At 40.1% G+C, this 21608-nt stretch overlaps 1 protein-coding gene across 2 annotated transcripts in view; it reads right to left on the bottom strand.

Moving 5' to 3' along the window:
- Positions 1-687: 687 nt before the first annotated feature.
- Positions 688-21608, bottom strand: part of LOC143284936 (unconventional myosin-XV-like) — a 186892-nt gene continuing 165971 nt past the window's right edge. For both annotated transcript variants that reach the window (XM_076592104.1, XM_076592107.1), the window contains exons 52-61: positions 19120-19203; positions 16432-16522; positions 14146-14312; positions 12356-12424; positions 10614-10678; positions 8570-8709; positions 7572-7621; positions 7069-7146; positions 6309-6443; positions 688-5416 (exon numbers count right to left, since the gene is read on the bottom strand). In XM_076592104.1, the coding sequence (XP_076448219.1) occupies positions 5339-5416; positions 6309-6443; positions 7069-7146; positions 7572-7621; positions 8570-8709; positions 10614-10678; positions 12356-12424; positions 14146-14312; positions 16432-16522; positions 19120-19203 (957 nt within the window). In that variant the 3' untranslated portion in view covers positions 688-5338. The remainder of the gene's footprint in view (positions 5417-6308; positions 6444-7068; positions 7147-7571; positions 7622-8569; positions 8710-10613; positions 10679-12355; positions 12425-14145; positions 14313-16431; positions 16523-19119; positions 19204-21608) is intronic.

A 21608-nucleotide genomic window follows, 5' to 3' on the forward strand; every position in this document is an offset into this window, starting at 1 on the left:
AATAAATAAATAAATATTTTTTTAATAGGAAAAAAAAACCCTTTAAAAAACAAACTTTGTTTTAGACAAAGTTCGTTTAGCAAATTGGACACTTTAGTCGACAAATGTTGCCCATCAACAGAAAGACAAGCAGACAAAGAACTGTGCATGAATGGGTGTTGAAGGAGAGAAAATGAAAGAAGACTTTAAAAAAAAAAAAAAAGAGTCAGAAAAGAAGAAAAAAATGAAAGAAAATAGAAAAACAGAAAGTAGAGGGAAAAAACAAAGTGGGAAAAATAGGAGGTTGGAGGCCCCACAACAGACATAAAAACATTGTCAGTGTGTGTGTGTGATAACAACAACAAAAAAGGAAAGTGGGAAAAATTAGCTAGGAGGATGGACGTCCCACAAACAACAAAAAACAAAAACAAGAAAACAACAGCCGAAAACACTGTGTGTGTGTGTGTGCCATCACCTTTATCTCGTTTTCTCTCTTTGCACCCCTCCCTCCTGTAAGTTTTCATCGCAGTTAACATTTTACAGCTGAGTAGCCAATTTCTCTCTCCCTCTCTCTCTTGTCCAGTTCTTTGCATACATTAAAACCAAGGTAATTTTCAGCCACAACAGATTTGCCAGCTTAATTAAAGAGACAGAGAGAGAGAGGGAGGCGCGCGCAGCAGGCAGTAGCCTCCAGCAAGATGGCCTTCCCCTCCATACTATTGAGCTTGATGGTGGTAACAGCCAGAAGTCACATGGAGCCATTTCAGGAGAGTTTGGAGCCTGATGAAGCACATGTGTGCATCACCAGGGTCCTCGATTGGTCAATGACGATCTCATTTTGGGATGTTGAGTTCTTACCAGAACGTGCTTCATTCTCCACTGATGTGCGGCCGGCCATCTTTGAAGTGGTTGTACCACTCCTTTATCTGTGTGGTGCCCATTGCTTTGTCCCCAGAGGCCTGTTGAATCTTGCCAAGCTTTACACAAAATTTGATGCAGTAGCAGTTTTTCAGTCATTTTGTCAAAAACGAAAATACAACAGTGCTTGCTCACACTTTCTCACTCATCGGCGGTCTGCTGTTGACTGACAGCTTCTGCAGGCGGGAAAAAAATTCACTTATGCGCATTAGGGTCACCTACATATGTGCACCAAACCATGTCTCCCTAGCTTCATTTGTATATGCACAAAAAATTAAGGTCAGATTCTTTTTGAACACATCTCATATGTTCATCAACAGGCACATTTGTGCACATGCTCACACAGCTGCACTCGTTCACACACACACATTATGCAGAAAATAACCAGCATTTTTGTAAAAATCAAGTTTACATCATTTTCATTGTCATGTGTAACAAAAACACATTATTCTATCTGTTGATTTTTTTTTTTTAAATACAGTATTTCAGCATTATGACATAAGTTTCAAAAATGTGAACATGGTTCTTGGTAATGTTTCAGTGGAATATAAAATAACATTGCAGTGTGTACTGACAGAATTGGCCCTATGAATTAGCTGCAAGAAAAAGGAAGACATGTTTCAACCCCCTACCAAAAAAATGTTTATAAATATATTCAATTGTTAATATACAAGTTGCTTAAATGTGAAGATGGGTAACACAGTTCCTTTATTATTATATTTCTCTCCCTCTGCAAAGAGTCATCAGGGCACCACACAGAGGAACTGTTCACAAGATTCCTCCAGATTTGTCAATTGTGTGCCATAGCCTGGGTCTCTGCAAATGGTTTTCCTGTCCATACAGGAATGTTGTCACTCCATCATTTTTTTTTTTTCTGTCCTCTCCGTCTCCATCCCTGAACAGGACACTATCGTCTAAAGATGCCACCAGTGGAAATAGCTATTTAAAGATTTGAGCCATTAGTCATTTCTGTTCATCTTCACCTCCTCTTCTGATCTGTTGTTATAATGATGAATTGTTGTGGTTGAAATGTTAATTTATATCAATCCTTGATGCTTCCATTATACCAAGATGGACAATAAGCTTTAAGTCACTTGAACTGATTCTGCGGTCGACGTAGAGGAAAACGCTTGAAGTTGAATTAGACACTGCAACAGAGCAGAAAGCTAAAAGACAAATTCTGTTACTTTCCTTTCATGACAGATTCCTATGTGAAATTCAAGCTGCTCTCCCATGGAGAGTCTGTCATCACAATGCAGCACCCCCCACCTCCACCACCTTTCTCCCCCCCCCCCCCCCCACCTTTTCTGTCTGTAAATGAACTTGTTTATTTTTTTTATCAAAGTGTTTATTGCTACAGAATTGTGCTGGGGGCATTCCCTTTATTGCTGTTGGTTCTTTTGTGTGCACAAAGTGCACGCCGCATATGGGACCTCTATTATCTCATCCGAAAGATTAGCACCCACCCAGAGCACCCACTCAAGGTACAGTGAAAGGGGGAGTCAAAATCATGGTTCAGTGCAGGACTCCAACCCATGGACACTTGCTTCCCAGTCAGGCATGAAACCATTAAACCATAGACAAACATGGTTTTGAAAGGCAAGAAAAAGCAATTCTTGCAGACTCTTTGTTCATATTTGATATGTTTAACAGCTGTATTATATACAAAATGTATAAACCTGTTCCTTGCATATATAAAACATATATTCTGTGATGAAACAAAAGACTTACATAATTATTGTTTGCTGGATGTCAATAGCACAACACAGGTTTAAAATGTTTAAGAATCAGAAAAAAAAGTCCTGTTTAAACACTTGTGTCATGCCATTAATATTCTTCAAATTGTGCATGATCGTGAGGTGTGAATACATAGTATACTCCATTACAATTTTATCACCCTGCTAGGTGTACATGAGTATGAGCAAATAATTATAACAAAATACAAAACACCAGCAGTCAACACACAATGAAATTCACTGATGATGTATAAAAGTGAAATATTGCCAATAAGCAATCAAACCTGTCAGCGGCAATCGGGGACGATCCTTAAAAATCATGTGATGTTCATTAAAAAAATCTGAAGGCATTAGACAGTGTAAAAGAACACAGAATGATAACATTAACTGCAAGTAGTGTGTCACCTGTTCCTCACCAGATCACTGTGACCTGTTTTTTTCTGAAGTCTGGGCACAGCAGTCTAAGGAAGAACACAAAAACCAAACCCCAAGTCCTTGTCAAAGCAAGCAGCACAAAAGTTGTTTGGCAATATCTTGAATTACAAAATACAATACACACCGACACTATTCAAACATTTTTCCTTACATGTGGCAAAAAGAATACATTTGTTCAGCCCACTCCAGGTTGTACAGGAATTTGGAAAGGAGGGGGTATAGTTTAGGTAAGGCAGGGGAGGGGGGGGATCACTGATATGGAAAAGCATATTATATCATCATCATGAACACTTCCTCACATATTACTCATTTGTGATTATTTGAGAATCTTTACGGTATTTACACATGTCTTTATCATCACAGATTGCTCAAGAGCTATGTATGCATTACTGAAGACGTAATGCACACTTCTGAATTGTCACAAAAGATGCTACTGGCATTCACTCTTTTCTGTTTCTGGGCCATTAGCAATAGCTTTAAACTTTTTTTTATAATAGTTTTGCAGGCACCATTGTAGAGATCTTACATGACACTGGTTTTCCCTTATCAACACATTTCTCTGTGTGTGTTGGGGGGTGGGGGTGGGGGGGTTTGCCTTCGACACTGTTTTTCCCTTTTCACCACATCTGCATGTTCTTAGTATGTATCAAGTAATGGTGGAACATAGGTGTATCAGAAACCAGTTACATGAATGTTCATAATATGAATCAAGCAATGGTCGTGCACAGGTATATCAGAAACCAGTAACATGAATGTGCATAATATGAATCGAGCAATGGTCGTACACAGGTGTATCAGAAACCAGTAACATGAATATTCATAATATGAATCGAGCATTGGTCGTACACAGGTGTATCAGAAACCAGTAACATGAATATTCATAATATGAATCGAGCAATGGTTGTACACAGGTGTATCAGAAACCAGTAACATGAATGTGCATAATATGAATCAAACAGTATGTGGGTTAGTGTGTTTGGACCACTTTATTTTGTGTTTGTGAATTGTTAAACAGCAAATTTTGAGAACACTTCTGTGAGGCAACCTGTATTTTGTTATGCAGATCATTTTCTCAAACAAAAATGGAAGGGATTTAATTCCGGAATTCATCCATTTTCTGTCAGATTTAGCACCATTGGTACAGTCCAAAGTAGGTGGGTCATCTTTATAGGTGTAGTCAAATATTATAAGGTATCTTCGTCAAAATCTGTAACATTATTTAAAGAAGTGACTCATCTCCATTATCACAGAAAAAAAGTGTATCAATCAATCCTGTCTGCATGCACCATTATGAAGGTATAGATATGCCCCATACAGGTCGGTTGTGTAAACACACATGTAAACTACCACCATATTAAACATCCTTCATTTTCTTTGTGCACACAAACATGGTACACATTCATACACACCAGAAACAGTACAATCTCAATGCCACCTGATCAAAGCATACTGTCAACCTTCATTTTCATACCATCAACATTCTTTTTAATCACCCATGCATACATTACATATAACTATGTAATATGCACACAAATAACATTTCTTTCCAATGGTCTGAACCAGCCAGCCAGCCTTTTCATTGCTAACATGTGGTAAGTTGCCGAACAGAACCACCACCACATCAACACCAGTATCCCCATGGAAAGATTTTTTTCCTAACCAACACCTGACAGAGGAATTGCTTGGATCTCGGTGGTGTCCGTCTGATAATTTGTTCTTGTGTCTGTCAAAGGCAGGTAAGTACTCACAAATGTACATACTGTATGAAAAAAAAAGGGATTTCAATGGGGGTACATTACCAGATCACACGTGATTTTTTTCAACACAAAACAATCTTCCATTATCTAAAATAGAGAGTCTGAAAGATTACTGTCTGGTTCCAGCTGATGCACAAATACTTCTGAATATCATCAGTTTGGAAATGTTTCATAAACAAGTGAATCATTTCTGGTGACACAGTTCAAAGACAGTGGTTTCTCTCGACAGTCACAACCACACACGTCAGCAGCACTGTGTTGAAAAGATTCACAATAGAATTACTTGATCCACGATATTTACTTCGGTATAACAACATCAGAAAAACCAGTTTCCGTTGCCTCATTTCAATCATAATAAAACAGCAACAATACTTTTTGCCACAGTCAGTCGATCAGCAGTTTACACTGACAGAGTCTCAACTGTCACCATCATGTGTGGTGACACAGGACATGTGCAGTTGTGATGGTTTCACAGCAGTGACACTGGATGAAGAAGTTTCTCTCTCCAAACGGCTACGGTCGATCAGTCAGTTTGTGCTGACGATTGATGATGTGCATGTACTGACCAATCAGGTTGGAGATGTCAGAACCCTGAAACCATTCAACCATGATATAAACAGGTCTGTGATGCTCATTCTGCCAAACATTCCCATAGCTAACAGGCTCAGTGTGCGTTTATGTGTGTGGCGTCAGCATTTTTGTGGGTATTGTATGCACAGTACATTGAGCTTTTAAACAAGATAATGTGCAATATGTAAACGATTCATTACTATCATTATTATTGTTATTACAATATAATTATGATTACTTAATGAATAAAATAGGTCATCATCCACACTCATTCATTTTAGATAGGTGTCTTGCAGAAGAACTATTAACTGTAGCAGTAAAGCAAGAAAAATAACTGTGTTAAGTGAATACTTTCACTATTGTGAGATAAAGCACAACTGTCATTATCAATGCTCACCCAGATTTTGATAGTAACTACTTTTTGATATCTCCGTTATCATTACCCCTCTCACAGGTTCTTCTGCATACTCAGAATGCTTATGAATATATGAATACAAGCACTTAATTGTTTGCAAGTTACAGAAATTGCAATATGTATTTGTCATTTGACTAACCAAGCAATCAACAATGGCATCACTTGTAAAAATACATTCACGAAAGTTCATTAAAACTGCATTTCTAAACAATGAGAATAGTTCATTCATAGTATAACATACACACACATAGTTTTTACTGCACATTGATACTGCTTATTTCTAAAATAAAATCAGTATGAATCAAAAATACTATTATGATATGACTGGAAAATAAAATCTACAATTTACCAGGTGTTGTAATGGTACCATGGGATCAAAATTTTAAACAGGCTAAAAAAAACAGTTTGTAAAAAAGATTAGTGGGAAGCCCACAGTACTGACACAGGCATGCAAAAATACCCATTTTAACTGCAACACAGAACGCAAATCAAACAGACCTGATCTGTTTCAATCCTGACAATCTTCTGTACCATCAAGTCCCCAATCTTCATGTCCAGGAAACTGCCCTCTGTTCCACTGTTGTAGCGCCGTGTGGAGAGGACTTCGCGGAATGGATGGCTCAAAAGAACTTCCTAAAAAAAAAAAAAAGAAAAAAAAAGAAACGCAAAAAAACACATGTTCAAACACAAGAAAAGAATGAAATATATCTCCTGAAAAACCTGTTTTACTGCCAACATGTAAGCGCTCTCAAGGATAGACACCAGTGTGCTTTGTTCAAAGTTCTGAATGGCCAGGAATGACAGAAAGTTCAGTTTCAGTTTCTTTGTCAAGGAGGCGTCATTGCGTTCGGACAAATCCGTACACACAACACCACATCTGTCAGGCAGTGCGCCAAGTGCGTGCTGTGCATGGGACTTCAGTTTATCATCTTGTGTCATCCGAATGACCAGACGCTCAGTTTGGTTTTCCAGTCAAACTTGGGCGAGAGCAGAAATCAAACCCAGAACCTCACAAACACTGTACTGGCAGACAGGCGTCTCAACCATTCTGCTACCTTCCCCTTCACGACAGCAAATGACGATGTAACCGCTGTGGCTGTGCATGGAAGACTTGGCATGCTCAGCGTGTTAGTAATGCCACTAGAAACAACAGGTGTAGGGGCAGTTAAAACAAAACAAAATGAAAAAAAGATGGAATGGTGATGAAACCAACTTACCAGAAGAACCCACAAAGAAGTATGTCTATGTGTTTACTTACATGTGTGTCTTTGTGCAGGAAGGTGATCCCTGTGTTGCTGACTGCTAGAAGGCATTCCCCTGTCATACTTTGAATACTCTGCAACACAGCACGCCTAGCTGTCAGACTGTATCTAACTCAACTGTACTGTTCCTATGTAATGACTAGATAGACAGTTTTCATAATGTATATTATTTCAGATATTTGATCTCTAAACAGAATATGTGGCATGCTTTATTGCACACTGATTGATAATGGATTAATTTTACATGTTCTATCATGCAAAGCTGTAATACTGTGACTGGAAAAAATGTCGTGAATAAATTTGCAGCGTTTTACTATTCATCTTTATTTCTGAAACTTTGAGGTACCTGTAAGCAGCAATGTACACAACAGAACTGCATAGGACCTGAAGTTCTGTGAACAGAAAATCTGTGAGCATTCATTTCAAACTTGGTTTTGACAATCACTAGTTTCTGTTGAAGACTGTACACAATTTTAGTCTCACAGGGCCTGAAATTTACCTTGATCAGAAAGAAGGAGGATCCGAACAGTGGCCATCCTGACAAGATTTCTGAAACAGTTTACAAAATGTCACTATGTAAGTAAATGAAGCTGACCAATTCAACGAAACGTATTGCTTGCATGCATCTACTGTCATCAAAGAATCCTTAAATTTCAACTCTTGTTGTACAACTCTGTTTTAGGTCCTGCATGCAGCATGCACTTATTGCACATAAAAGAACCCACAGCTACAAAAGGGTTGTTCCCGGCAAATTCTGAACAAAAAAAAACACATAGTGAAATGAATACACTTTCAGACAGATAAAAAAAAGGGGTGGCACTGCACAATTGCAGTGCGTTCTCGCCAGGAAGAGTGACCCAAATTTCACACAGAGAAATCTGTTATTAAAAAAGTAATACAAGTAGTGACACAGCATTCACCAAACACACATTACACATACACCTTAGTTTCACTTTCAGTCTTTCAAAGAGGCATAACTGCGTTCAGACTAATCTTTGCATGCTACACCACTGCTGGGCAGATTCCTGACCAGCCACTTAACCCAACCTGCTTAGTCAGACCATCAGCGTATGCATAATATATTTGTATACTGTGAACCGATCAGAGCGGATTTCTTCCACTAAATTTCGCCAGAAGACAACCCTTTTGTTGCCATGGGTTCTTTTTCAGTGCTCCAAGTAAATGCTGCATACGGTACCTCGGTTTATCGTCTCATCAGTATGACCAGGTGTTCACTTTGATTTTCCAGTCAAACGTGGGAGAAAGGGCAAGACTGGGAATCGAGCCCAGTCCCTCAGGTACACTGTGTTGGCAGTTGAACATCTTAACCATTCTGACACACCTTCCCAAACACACCCACACAAAAACAAGTGAATACAGCAGCTAACAACCTCACCCAGGAAAAGAGCTTCAGTGGACAGCCCTAGAATACACATGCACCTTCTCATAAACAAACAAAAACCAAAGAACAGTGAATAAAGCAGCAGACAACCTTACCCAGGAAAAGAGCTTTAGCAGACAGGGCGGTGTGGCTGGCAACCTCTCCCTGCCTCTCCTGCACACGGTTCAGCCACTGCTGTGGTCGTAACGTCGGTCCCTGACGTACTGTCTTGGGCACCATCACTTCCAGCTGCTTTCTGGATTCAGACCATATTATGTCACAATTAAATCACTGTTATGACCTACTAGTAACATTTGCGGCCTTTTCTCTGGTTTCAGATCATAATATTGTCAATTTAATCACTCTGTTATGACCTTTAAGTATCACTTCAGCTGTTTTCTGGACTCAGATCATATCAAGTCACAATCAAATCACTGTTATGACCTATAAGTAACATTTGCAGCTTTTTCTCTGGTTTCAGACCATATCATGCAACAATCAAAACACATGATTTATGTGTCATGGACAAGTAGTCTGGACAGTGACAGTGATGTTCTCAGGTTGTGGGCTTTACTTCAGGGACTCCGTTGTAGAAAGAGCATGAAATGTGAGCAGCCTTTCACACTCCTAATGTGTTTCAGAATGCAACCAAATTCTCCATGTGTAATAGCCTCAGTAGAATGTAGCATCCCGTTAACTAATGTGAACATCCAAACATGACATCTACATGTTATTTTCCTGTGTGAAGCAGGTAGGAGGCAAGAAACAATGATTTTAATGGGTGTGGCTTTGTCTTCCTTGAAAATGCAAAGGTTCCTGAACTTGTTCATTGTTTTATATTTATCTTTTTCTACCTGAGTTCGATTAACATTGAGTTAAAAACAAAAAACCTCAACATACTGCTTTGAAGTCTATCAGTTTAGCAGCATGCACGAAAACCCCAAATTTGATAACCAGAAGACGACTGGAATGAACAAATGTACAAGTTTAAGTGAGGAAAACATTTTCTTTTAAATCCAGCAGAAGAAAATAATGTCTGTTAAAAGCAAGCCAAGTATAGAAGGTATATGTTGCATAAATAACAGATTTAATTATATGTCAAAACTGTGCTGAACAGAGTAATGAGGAAAAATAGGGTATGAATACAAATATATCATGCTGGAAAAAAAAAGTTCCTCCACAGAAAAGAAACATTCCTTATGTGATATCTGTGTGTCATATCATTCACTGACAAAATGCAGCACTATAATTATCTAGTATATACATTCTTTGATCTGAACAACATCACTAATGACTGACCCACCGGTCAAGTGATCTAACCAGACTGACATGTGAGCACACCAAACACACATTCAAACATTAAGTGTCAAATGTGAACACACTCACATACCACTTGGATACATACACATGCAGCAACATGTGTCAACACACACACACACACACACTCTCTCTCTCTCTCTCTCTCTCTCTCTCTCTCATACACATGCGCACACAGACGCACGTAATAGCATTTATTTTGGTGGCACTTTGAATGACTGTGTGGTTGCAATTGCGCGTGTGTGTTGTTGCTTGTGATGCTAGGGGAAGCAACGGCGTGTTGCTTATAAATATAATTTTACTGGAATCATCGTTCCTCAATGTCAGTAAATACAGTTCTGGATAGCTCAACTGATCCCGTCACAGCAATTGTAAGCCACAGTGTGAGAATCGGTTGGACCGGACGGGTCCTAGTGTTTCAATGTTTGGCCTTTTGTCACACTGATGAGAGGTTCGTGCATTGAAGCGCATTGTTACGCACTGTCGCGCATTCTCACGTTTCGTGTCTGAAGAGATCAAAATAGAAAACCTCTGTCAAACGACCTTCGTGTGTGGTTTTCAGTCCCTTTTTCTCTAACTCTTATCCTCCTCACCATCTTCTTAAGGGCAGATGTATCGAAGATAGAAGAAGAAGAGGAGGAAGAAGAAGAAGAGGAAGAAGAGGAGGAAGAAGAAGAGGAGGAAGAAGAAGAAGAGGAGGAAGAAAAAGAAGAAGAAGAGGAAGAAGAAGAAGAGGAAGAAGAAGAGGAAGAGGAAGAGGAAGAAGAGGAGCAGCAGCAACACACACACACACACACACACACACACACACACACACACACACACACACAGCATCATACTCACAGAGTGGGCACACCAACAAAGCTGTTGGCCTTATGAAGCAATGCTGCTATCAGCACTATGTCCTCCTGCAAGGGAAAATGGAATCTAAAAAAATATTTCAACATCATAGCTTTTCGGTAACACCATTCCTGAAACATTTCTGAAACATGCATGTTATCACTTTAATATTTATCACTTTTCATTAAAACAACAACAACAAACAAACAAACAAACAAACAAAACAAAACAAACAAAAAAAAACCACCACCACCACACACACAGAAGTGAACAAACAAACGAATGAACAAGAAAAAAAAAATTCAGAACAGAACAAAATGTTTCTTTATCTCCAGGTGCAATGAGGTCACAAGGAATGTTGCATCAGAACTTTGAAAAACAAATTTACCATGGTGGATCTCATTAAGTAATACTATCATCAGCAAGCAAAATACAAACAAAACAACTTCATTAAGCGAACAAACTGACATGACCTCAGTTGCCTGGCCTTTTGAGACATTCAGTGAAATCACATTGTGGAAGATGACAATTAAACTGAGCACATTACAGGCAGGTGTACTTCAGTTTATTATTGACACCCATCTCAGGGTGTATGGCTGATGGCATAAGTGGGAGTGGCTGATTTTTGACTCACTTGTGTAAACAAAGTGAGTCTATGTTTTAACCCGGTGTTCGGTTGTCTGTGTGTGTGTGTGTGTGTGTGTGTGTCTGTCTCTGTGTGTCCGTGGTAAACTTTAACATTGACATTTTCTCTGCAAATACTTTGTCAGTTGACACCAAATTTGGCATAAAAATAGGAAACATTCAGTTCTTTCCAGTAATCTTGTTTAAAAATGAAGCCTAATTATATGTAAACTGCATTTACTGTTATATTTATATTTTTTGTATTCTCTAAACTTGGCACTTTATCTGACATTCTGACCCAACAACAAGAGCAGTCATTATTATCATTTTTTGTTCAAACAGGAACTTCTTTTGCTAAGTATGGAAGTTTTATTTATTTTGCAAACGTTTTGGTGCAGATAGTAAAAAGGGGAAATTACTCTGTAATTAATGCTATGGGACTTAATTTGCTTTAAACTGATCTTTCTCATCTTAAACATTACATTTTGAAATTATACTCAATACATAAAAAGCTTGTGTGTTTTACTCTCAGTCACAAGTGAGTCTTGAAGGCCTTGCCTCTCTTGTTTTTCAATGGCATAAGTCGCAGTGACTGATTTTTTCAATGGTGTAAGTGGGAGAGACTGATCTTTTCAATGCTGAATAGTTTACAGCGGTTGTCCAGGGACCATTTACCTGCAGTATGTAAAACAAAGGAACGTTCTATTTTTTTTTTTAAATTGCCAGAATGCCAGTGTGGTCTGTACAATGTGGAAATGAAGACAAAAATGGGACATTACTGATGACATAATTTCACAAACAGACATATACAAACGAAATTTCAAACTCATTTTAATGGACGTGTTAAACATAAGCATACCAGAAACTCAATTCACAAACTAAGCATAATAACAACAAAGATACCATTGTTCTCTTTTGTGAAAGTACCAACCCAAGGAACCTAATTTCCGTAAGTTTGCTATAAAACATGCCCATGCGGTTTGGTAATTTGCTCGGTTCTAGAATAAATAAATGGGTGAATTTCTTTTTGCATCCAAATGCATTTATCACCTGCAAGTTTCAATACTATCTGGGGCACACAGAAGCAAACTACAAGCAGATGCTGCAGGAACTACACTGACCGTTGTTTGGGTTGTTGGTTCTCCTCCAGGCCACTCAATCAAGAAGCCGTCCATGTAGTCAAAAATGCACTGAAACAATAAAGAGTACAGGTCCCGAAGACAAACAGACTGAAGGTTTGCTGATCAGCGAAAAAAAAAACTATTTTAATTAAACAAATGTGTAGGGTCATGGGTCACAAGGTATATGTTGAGGATAATTGTCAAAAGAGTAAGAGTAAATGAATGCCAAAAATATCATGCAAGAAATGTACATGATGAGTACCTGGAATACTAATGAAGTGCTTCTTTGCTTTAATATTTATCACATCTCTCTCTCTCTCTCTCTCTCTCTCTCTCTCTCACACACACACACACACACACACAGTGTACTGCAGTCTCCAAAGCTTACTGTTCTACAATAAACTTTCAGCATTTCTACTTTTGCTGAAAAACTGAAACCTAGCCTTGCCTTGTTGCTGTTATTGTTATCAATATTATCATATTATTCCTAGTGTCATCATCATCATCATCATCAATACTATTATTAGCATCATCACTGTTTTTCATCATTATCTTAAAAGACTTGATGTGATGGACATCAGTCCTGATGGAACACACATTTCTATAGTCTATTGTTCTTACTACCATCGTAATCAATACTGTTATCATCACGATTGCCATCATCATCATCGTCATTTAGATTTGATACAGTGGATGACAGACCTGGTGGAACATCACGTTCACATTTGTTACCAATGTTATTTTATTGTTATGTCATCATCATCATTATCATAATCATCATCATCATCAGTACCCACATCATCATCATCATATCCACATTTTTTACCAATGTTATTCTATTGTTATGTCATCATCATCATCATCATCAGTATCAACATTATCATCATCATGTCCACATTTGATACCAATGTTATTCTATTGTTCTTTCCGTCATTATCAATATCACCATCCTCACCATCATCATACAAATCTGATGCAATGGATGACAGACCCGATGGAACACTGTGTCCACATTTGTTATCAATATCATTCTATTGCTATGTCATCATCATCATCATCATCATCATGATGTCCACATCTGTTACCAATATCATTCTTCTGCTGTTGTTTTTTTCTGTCGTCATCAACATCAGCATCATCACCATCATTATCATCTTACAGATTCGATGCAATAGAAGACAAGACCTGATGGAACATCAAGTTCTTTATGGCATCATCATCATCATCATCATCATCATCATCATCATCATACAAACTTGATGCAATGGGCGACAGACGTGATGGAACATGTCAACATTTGTTATCAATATTATTCTGTTGTTCTTTATATCATCATCATCAGTTGGTGCGTGTGTGCGTGCATTTCGTCTGTGCGTGCTTTAACACTTGTTGTTTTTTTTATTTCGTAGATGGTATCTGGTCTAGTCCGCTGTTTTGGGGTGACTGTGTTGTTCACATGGAATGGTTTTGAAGATTTTAACATGTGGTTGTTATTTTTGTGTAGAGTGTTTCTTTTATGTTATATTTTACTCGTGTAATGTGCCTTGAGCATTACTGTATTCTAATGAAAGGTGCAATGAACTATTATGATCGTTATTGTTATTGTTATTATTATTATTATTATTATTATCATCATCCATCATCATCATCATCATCATTATTATTATTATCATCGTTATTATCATTATCATTATGATCATTATTATTATTGTTGTAGATGTCATTATTATTATTATCATCATCATCATCATCATCATCATCATATAGACTGGATGCAGCTGACGACAGACCTGATGGAACATCATGTCCACATACACCTCACTCTCCAGGTGGCTCAGCGGGTACAGCCAGACTGTGCGCTGGAAGATGAGGTCGTACGTGAGTTTCCTTCTGGCAAACTCTGCTGTCACGTCCAACATGTAGTCCCCATCGCTCAGCTTGCTGAATGCACCATCCCCTGTAGAACAAGTACAACACAATGCAAATACTTCTTCGTTAGTGGGCTGCAGCTCCCACGTTCAAGAAACGCTCTTTCAGAACAAGAAACACTGCTATTCTTCTTCTTCGTCCGTGGGCTGCAACTCCCACGTTCACTCGTATGTGCACGAACGGGCTTTTACGACCGGCTTTTAGGCATCCACACTCCGCTTTCGGGGGTGTGCATGTTTCCATAACCCATCGAACGCTGACATGGATTACAGGATCTTTCACGTGTGTATTCGATTTTCTGCGTGCGCATACACACGATAGGGGTTCAGGCACTAGCAGGTCTGCACATAACTTGACCTGGGAGATCGGTAAAATCTCCACCCTTTACCCACCAGGCGCCGTTACTGAGATTTGAACCCGGGGCCCTCAGATTGAAAGTCCAACGCTTTAACCACTCGGCTATTGCGCCCTATTGCGGCTATTACACAAAACGTTTTAAATCCACTGACATACAGCTTCCTTATAAAACAATATAACATCAACAACAAAAATGTACCAGTATATGGTGATTTTTTTTCTTTTCTCAAAACATCAAGAATCATTCTTTGCACTATTTGAAAAAAAGAAGAAAAAAAAAGAAGAAAAAAAAGACAGTTGATCATTCCATGGGATATGGCTTTATTGTGTACAAGTTAGGTTTGCTTTGCTGCATTTTCTTGGTCACTTACAGTTGTTGATACTGCATGTATTGTCTATTCAAAATGTCATCGGCGTTTTTCATGTTGTTGTTTTCTCTCTTTCGATCTTTTACTGAAAAATGCCAAACATTGTATTTGTGTAAGCATCTCATCTCCCATCTCTCTTTGTTCTAGCCCCTTTTCTGTTTTTCTTCTCCTTTCTTTTGTTTTTTTATTTCATTTTTTTAATCATATTTTTCTTTGTATTTCCTCAAGTGTTGTTTTCTGTCAAACATCTCTTTAGCTCCTTGGCTGCTGAACCTCTGAGAAAATAAGGTCTGTGTGACATGGCTTGGAAAGGTAGTCATTGCATACTTTGTTGCATCACAGCAGGCAACAACTTGAACACCACCGAATAAAGTGACTAGGTACTCAGTACAGGGTCTCCTCCGATGTGTGCCCCTCTGGTGACCTAAACATCGATGGTTCCTTGTGGACTGCTGATGCTTGGACTGTGATTCACTTGACAAGCATACTCGTTAGCAGTCAAGGATATAAGTTACCATCGTAAATTATAAGAGGTGGTCATTTGTGCTATGTACATCCATATTGCATGAGGAAAGTCACATGAGAATAGGTGGTATTTTGTTTTTGTTTTGAATGGGAACTAATTGTACGAAAATGAAACAGAACAATCACACATCACATTCTGTCATTCCGATGAGATAATAAACCAAGGTCTCAAATCTAGCGCGCGCTTACCGCATATAAAAGAACCCACGGCAACTAAAGGGTTGTGCCTGACAAACTTCTGTAGAAAAAAGTCTGATTTTTATTGGAAAATAAATACGCTTTGATACAGAAAAACAAAAACAACAACAACAACAGAAAGTGTGGAACTGCATTGTTGTGACGCTCTCCCCCTGGGGAAGAGCAGCCAGAGTTTCGCATAGATAAATCTGTTGCGACAATAATACGTATGATAGTCAGTCGTGTCCGACTATGACGATCAGAACAGCAGAGGTGGCAACTGCTTTCCCGACCAGCTAGGCTAGAATTTGATTACAGAGGAGAGTGTCTTGCCCAAGTTACATTCCTGACTTCTCCGCTAATAAAGTTTTCGGACAGTCGGCGTTGGGATGGTTCCCAAAGGCCAACCAGCCCCCAAGGCTGCAACGCTAAGAGCCAGTGCAATTTTGCCTCCCAGTTTGAGAGATATAGTCCTTCACAAAAGACTAAGCTGTAAATGATTTCCTATTTGCAATGGAGAAACCATTGATGATACAGCTCTCACTTTGCAGTCGGCCCAGCTGTAAACTAATGTCAACCTGCGATAAAAGCTGAGTGTTGTGACAGTGGAGCAACACAACACCACGCCACACCACACCACACCACTCACCACTCACCATCCCACCACTCACCACCCCACCACACCACATACCACACCACACCCCCCACATGGTGCCAGACCTGATCTGACAAAGAAGCTGTACTCCTCCAGTTCCACAGGGTCTGTGATGCTCAGGTCGGCACAGGCATCCACGACACAGTCCTGCACAACCTGCACACAGCCACACATCTTGTAATTTGTTTGGTGTCTTGTCAGTGTACTGTACTCATCCATCACAGAACTAAATCTGTCCTCCCATTCAACATTTTCTGATGGATTTCTATGTACAAACCTACTAGAAGAGTATCACTTTAACTTCTACCGTGTGTGTGTGTGTGTGTGTGTGTGTGTGTGTGTATGTGTGTGTGTGCATGCGAGTGTGTGTGTGCGTGTGAGTGTGTGTGTGTGAGTATGTGCGCGTGCACACACACACACGTGCTTGCGCGCGCGTGCACAAGTGTGCGTAAACAGAGGATATGTATGTGCGTCAGGAGAGGTTACTAATCGAGTCAATGAGACTGCAGATTTATTGCCTCTCTCTCTCTCCGAGGGTCTGTGTGTGTGTGTGTGTGTGTGTGTGTGTGTGTGTGTGTGTGTGTGTGTGTGTGTGTGTGTGTGTGTGTGCGCGCGCGCGCGCGTGCGTGTGTGCGCATATGAATGTATGCGTGTGCATACATGCCTATGCATACCTGTGTGAGCGTACATACGTGTGTGTGGAGTTTGTGTGTGTGTTTGTGCGCGTACGTATGTATGTATGTATGTATGTATGTATGTATGTACGTATGTGGTGTTTGCTGCAAGGCAGCTGCAAGAGAAATGTCAGGAGCAAAATGCTGATCTGTTCTCCACCTATGTCGACCTCACTAAGGCCTTTGACACCGTGAGTAGAGAGGGACTGTGGAAGATCATGGCCAAGTACGGATGCCCTCGGAAATTTATTTCCTTGGTCAGCCAATTCCATGAAGGCATGCAGGCTCGAGTCCAGGACAATGGTGAAACATCTGCTCCTTTTCCTGTCACAAATGGTGTCAAGCAAGGCTGCGTCCTGGCTCCAACGCTGTTCAGCCTCATGTTCTCTGCAATGCTTACTGATGCCTTCAGAGATGGCGATGTTGGAATTGGCCTAAAGTACCGAACAGATGGCAAGCTGTTTAACCTCAGAAGGCTTCAAGCAAAAACGAAGGTCATGACAGACATCATCAGAGACTTTTTGTTTGCTGATGACTGTGCCCTCAACGCTGGATCTGAAGCTGACATGCAACTCAGCGTCAACAAGTTTGCCACTGCCAGCAGGAACTTCGGCCTTACCATCAGCACGAGGAAAACTGAAGTTCTCCATCAGCCAGCCCCAGGGAAACCCTACGTTGAGCCCAACATCACAGTCAACGGTCAGAGACTCAGTGCGGTGGAGCGGTTCACATACCTTGGCAGCACACTGTCACGAAATGCGACCATCGACGATGAAGTGAATGTCAGGATTGCAAGAGCAAGTGCAACTTTTGGCAGACTCAATGCAAATGTCTGGAACAGAAGAGGCATTAGTCTTGAGACCAAGCTAAAGGTCTACAGAGCAGTAGTTCTCCCCACACTACTGTACGGCTGCGAAACTTGGACAGTGTACCAACGACATGCCAAGAAGCTGAACCACTTCCACACAACATGCCTCAGGAAGCTACTGAACATCAAGTGGCAAGACAGGACCCCAGACACAGAGGTGCTCGCAAAAGCCACCCTTCCCAGCATCTTCACCATCCTGATGCAGTCCCAGCTTCGCTGGGCTGGACACGTGGCGCGCATGCCAGACCATCGGCTGCCCAAAAGGCTCTTCTATGGCGAGCTGCAACAAGGGAAGAGATCACACGGAGGTCAGAAGAAGCGCTTCAGAGATACTCTGAAGGTCTCTCTGAAAGCGTTTGATATCAACCCTGACTCCTGGGAGGAATCTGCAGTGGACCGTAACAAATGGCGCGCTGCTGTGCACAAAGGCGCCAAGTTGTGCGAGGCCAACAGGACTGCTGCAGCTGTTCAGAAGAGGCAGGCCAGAAAGTCACGGGCAAACAAGCTCCCTGACAATGATATGCCTGTCTTTGTCTGCCCCAACTGTCAGCGAACATTTCGTGCGCAGATTGGACTATTCAGCCATCTGCGCACTCACAGATAGACTCATGAGCATCCTTCCCCCCACCCCACCACCACCCTCCCCCATCCCCCATCTGGATGACAACGATGGTCATCATCGATCTCGATGGACACACCACCATGTACGTATGTATGTATGTACGTATGTATTCATGCATGCATGGCTATGCCTATGTATGAATGTGCATGTATGTGTATGCGTGTACGTGTGTGTGTGTGTGTGTGTGTGTGTGTGTGTGTGTGTGTGTGTGTGTGTGTGTGTGTGTGTGTGTGTGTGTGTGTGTGTGTGTGTTGTTGTTGTTGTTGTTGTTGTTGTGTGCATGCGCGTTCACATGCGTACGTACATGTGTGTGTATATGCACACTCCAATCCTGGTCATAAAAATTACACAGGAGTGAATGAAAAATACATGCAAGAATGAGAGCACACACACACACACACACACACACACACACACACACACACACACACACACACACACACACACACACACACACGCACGCACGCGTGCGCATACCCTCTAGCACACACACACACACACACACACACACACCAAAACACACACACATACACACACACACACACAAAAAGAATTACATAAGTGAACAGCAACAACATTCAAATCTTACTGTGCACGATTTGACTTGCAAGAGACCCCCCTGCATTGCGGATCCGGAGTAAAAGAAAGGGAACCGTCTGCTGTGGCGCCCATCCTGTTGATGAAAAATCAAAACAATCATAGACACACAGTGTAAAGCGACCATCCTGTTGAAGAAGAAAAAAACAAAACAATCATAGACACACAGTGTAAAGCGACCATCCCGTTGAAGAAAAAAACAAAAACAATCATAGACACACAGTGTAAAGCGACCATCCTGTTGAAGAAAAAAACAACAATCATAGACACACAGTGTAAAGCGACCATCCTGTTGAAGAAAAAACAAAACAATCATAGACACACAGTGTAAAGCGACCATCCTGTTGAAGAAAAAAACAATCATAGACACACAGTGTAAAGCGACCATCCTGTTGAAGAAAAAACAAAACAATCATAGACACACAGTGTAAAGCGACCATCCTGTTGAAGAAAAAATAAAACAATCATAGACACACAGTGTAAAGCGACCATCCTGTTGAGGAAAAAAACAAAACAATCATAGACACACAGTGTAAAGCGACCATCCTGTTGAAGAAAAAACAAAACAATCATAGACACACAGTGTAAAGCGACCATCCTGTTGAAGAAAAAAAACAATCATAGACACACAGTGTAAAGCGACCATCCTGTTGAAGAAAAAAAACAATCATAGACACACAGTGTAAAGCGACCATCCTGTTGAAGAAAAAAAACAATCATAGACACACAGTGTAAAGCGACCATGCTGTTGAAAAAAAACAAAACAATCATAGACACACAGTGTAAAGCGACCATGCTGTTGAAGAAAAAAAACAAACTATCATAGACACACAGTGTAAAGCGACCATCCTGGTGAAGAAAAAAACAAAAACAATCATAGATACACAATGTAAAGCGACCATCCTGTTGAAGAAAAAAACAAATCAATCATAGACACACAGTGTAAAGCGACCATCCTGTTGAAGAAAAAAACAAAACAATCATAGACACACAGTGTAAAGCGACCATCCTGTTGAAGAAAAAAACAATCATAGACACACAGTGTAAAGCGACCATCCTGTTGAAGAAAAAACAAAACAATCATAGACACACAGTGTAAAGCGACCATCCTGTTGAAGAAAAAAACAATCATAGACACACAGTGTAAAGCGACCATCCTGTTGAAGAAAAAAAACAATCATAGACACACAGTGTAAAGCGACCATCCTGTTGAAAAAAACAAAAACAATCATAGACACACAGTGTAAAGCGAACATCCTGTTGAAGAAAAAAGCAAAACAATCATAGACACACAGTGTAAAGCGACCATGCTGTTGAAGAAAAAAAACAACTATCATAGACACACAGTGTAAAGCGACCATCCTGTTGAAGAAAAAAAAACCAACAATCAGACACACAGTGTAAAGCGACCATCCTGTTGAAGAAAAAAACACAACAATCATAGACACACAGTGTAAAGCGACCATCCTGTTGAAGAAAAAAAAACAAAACAATCATAGACACACAGTGTAAAGCGACCATCCTGTTGAAGAAAAAAACAAAACAATCATAGACACACAGTGTAAAGCGACCATCCTGTTGAAGAAAAAAAAACAAAACAATCATAGACACACAGTGTAAAGCGACCATCCTGTTGAAAATAAAAATAAAACAATCATAGATACACAGTGTAAAGCGACCATCCTGTTGAAGAAAAAAAACAATCATAGACACACAGTGTAAATCTTTCAGTTTCAGTTTCAAGGAACAGATGGGTGGTTTTTATACGCTGTACCACATTTGCTAAAAACAAACAAACAAAAAACCCCCGTTAATCTTACGCGAAATTATACCTTTTACCATAATAGTTATGCTGTAAGAAAAAGAGAGTTAATATGTGCCATACTAGCGATGGTCTAGAGGTAACGCGCCCGCCTAGGAAGCGAGAGAATCTGAGCGCGCTGGTTCGAACCACGGCTCAGCCGCCGATATTTTCTCCCCCTCCACTAGACCTTGAGTGGTGGTCTGGACTAGTCATTCGAGGTCCCGTGTGCAGCATACACTTAGCGCACGTAAAAGAACCCACGGCAACAAAAGGGTTGTTCCTGGCAAAACTGTGTAGAAAATCCACTTCGATAGGGAAAACAAATAAGACTACACGCAGGAATTTTTGTTTTTTTTTAATGGGTGGCGCTGTAGTGTAGCGACGCGCTCTCCCTGGGGAGAGCAGCCCGAATTTCACACAGAGAAATCTGTTGTGATAAAAAAAAAAAAGAAATACAAATACTAATACAAAAATAGTTTATCTTTTCTATCAGAAACATATGACTGAAAAACTGATTCACATCAAACCTTTGCACAAGTCTACGTAAATGTGCGCAAACACAAGCATACACGTGGATACCTTTCTTTCAGTTTCTCATGTGTCAGCGAGGAAACCTGCACCTATGTATCTCTATGTCTCTGCTACTTATGAAGAGACTGTTGTTTTTGTTTTTTTAT

The sequence above is a fragment of the Babylonia areolata genome, chromosome 1 (genome assembly GCF_041734735.1).
Source record: "Babylonia areolata isolate BAREFJ2019XMU chromosome 1, ASM4173473v1, whole genome shotgun sequence".
Taxonomy (NCBI): domain Eukaryota; kingdom Metazoa; phylum Mollusca; class Gastropoda; order Neogastropoda; family Buccinidae; genus Babylonia; species Babylonia areolata.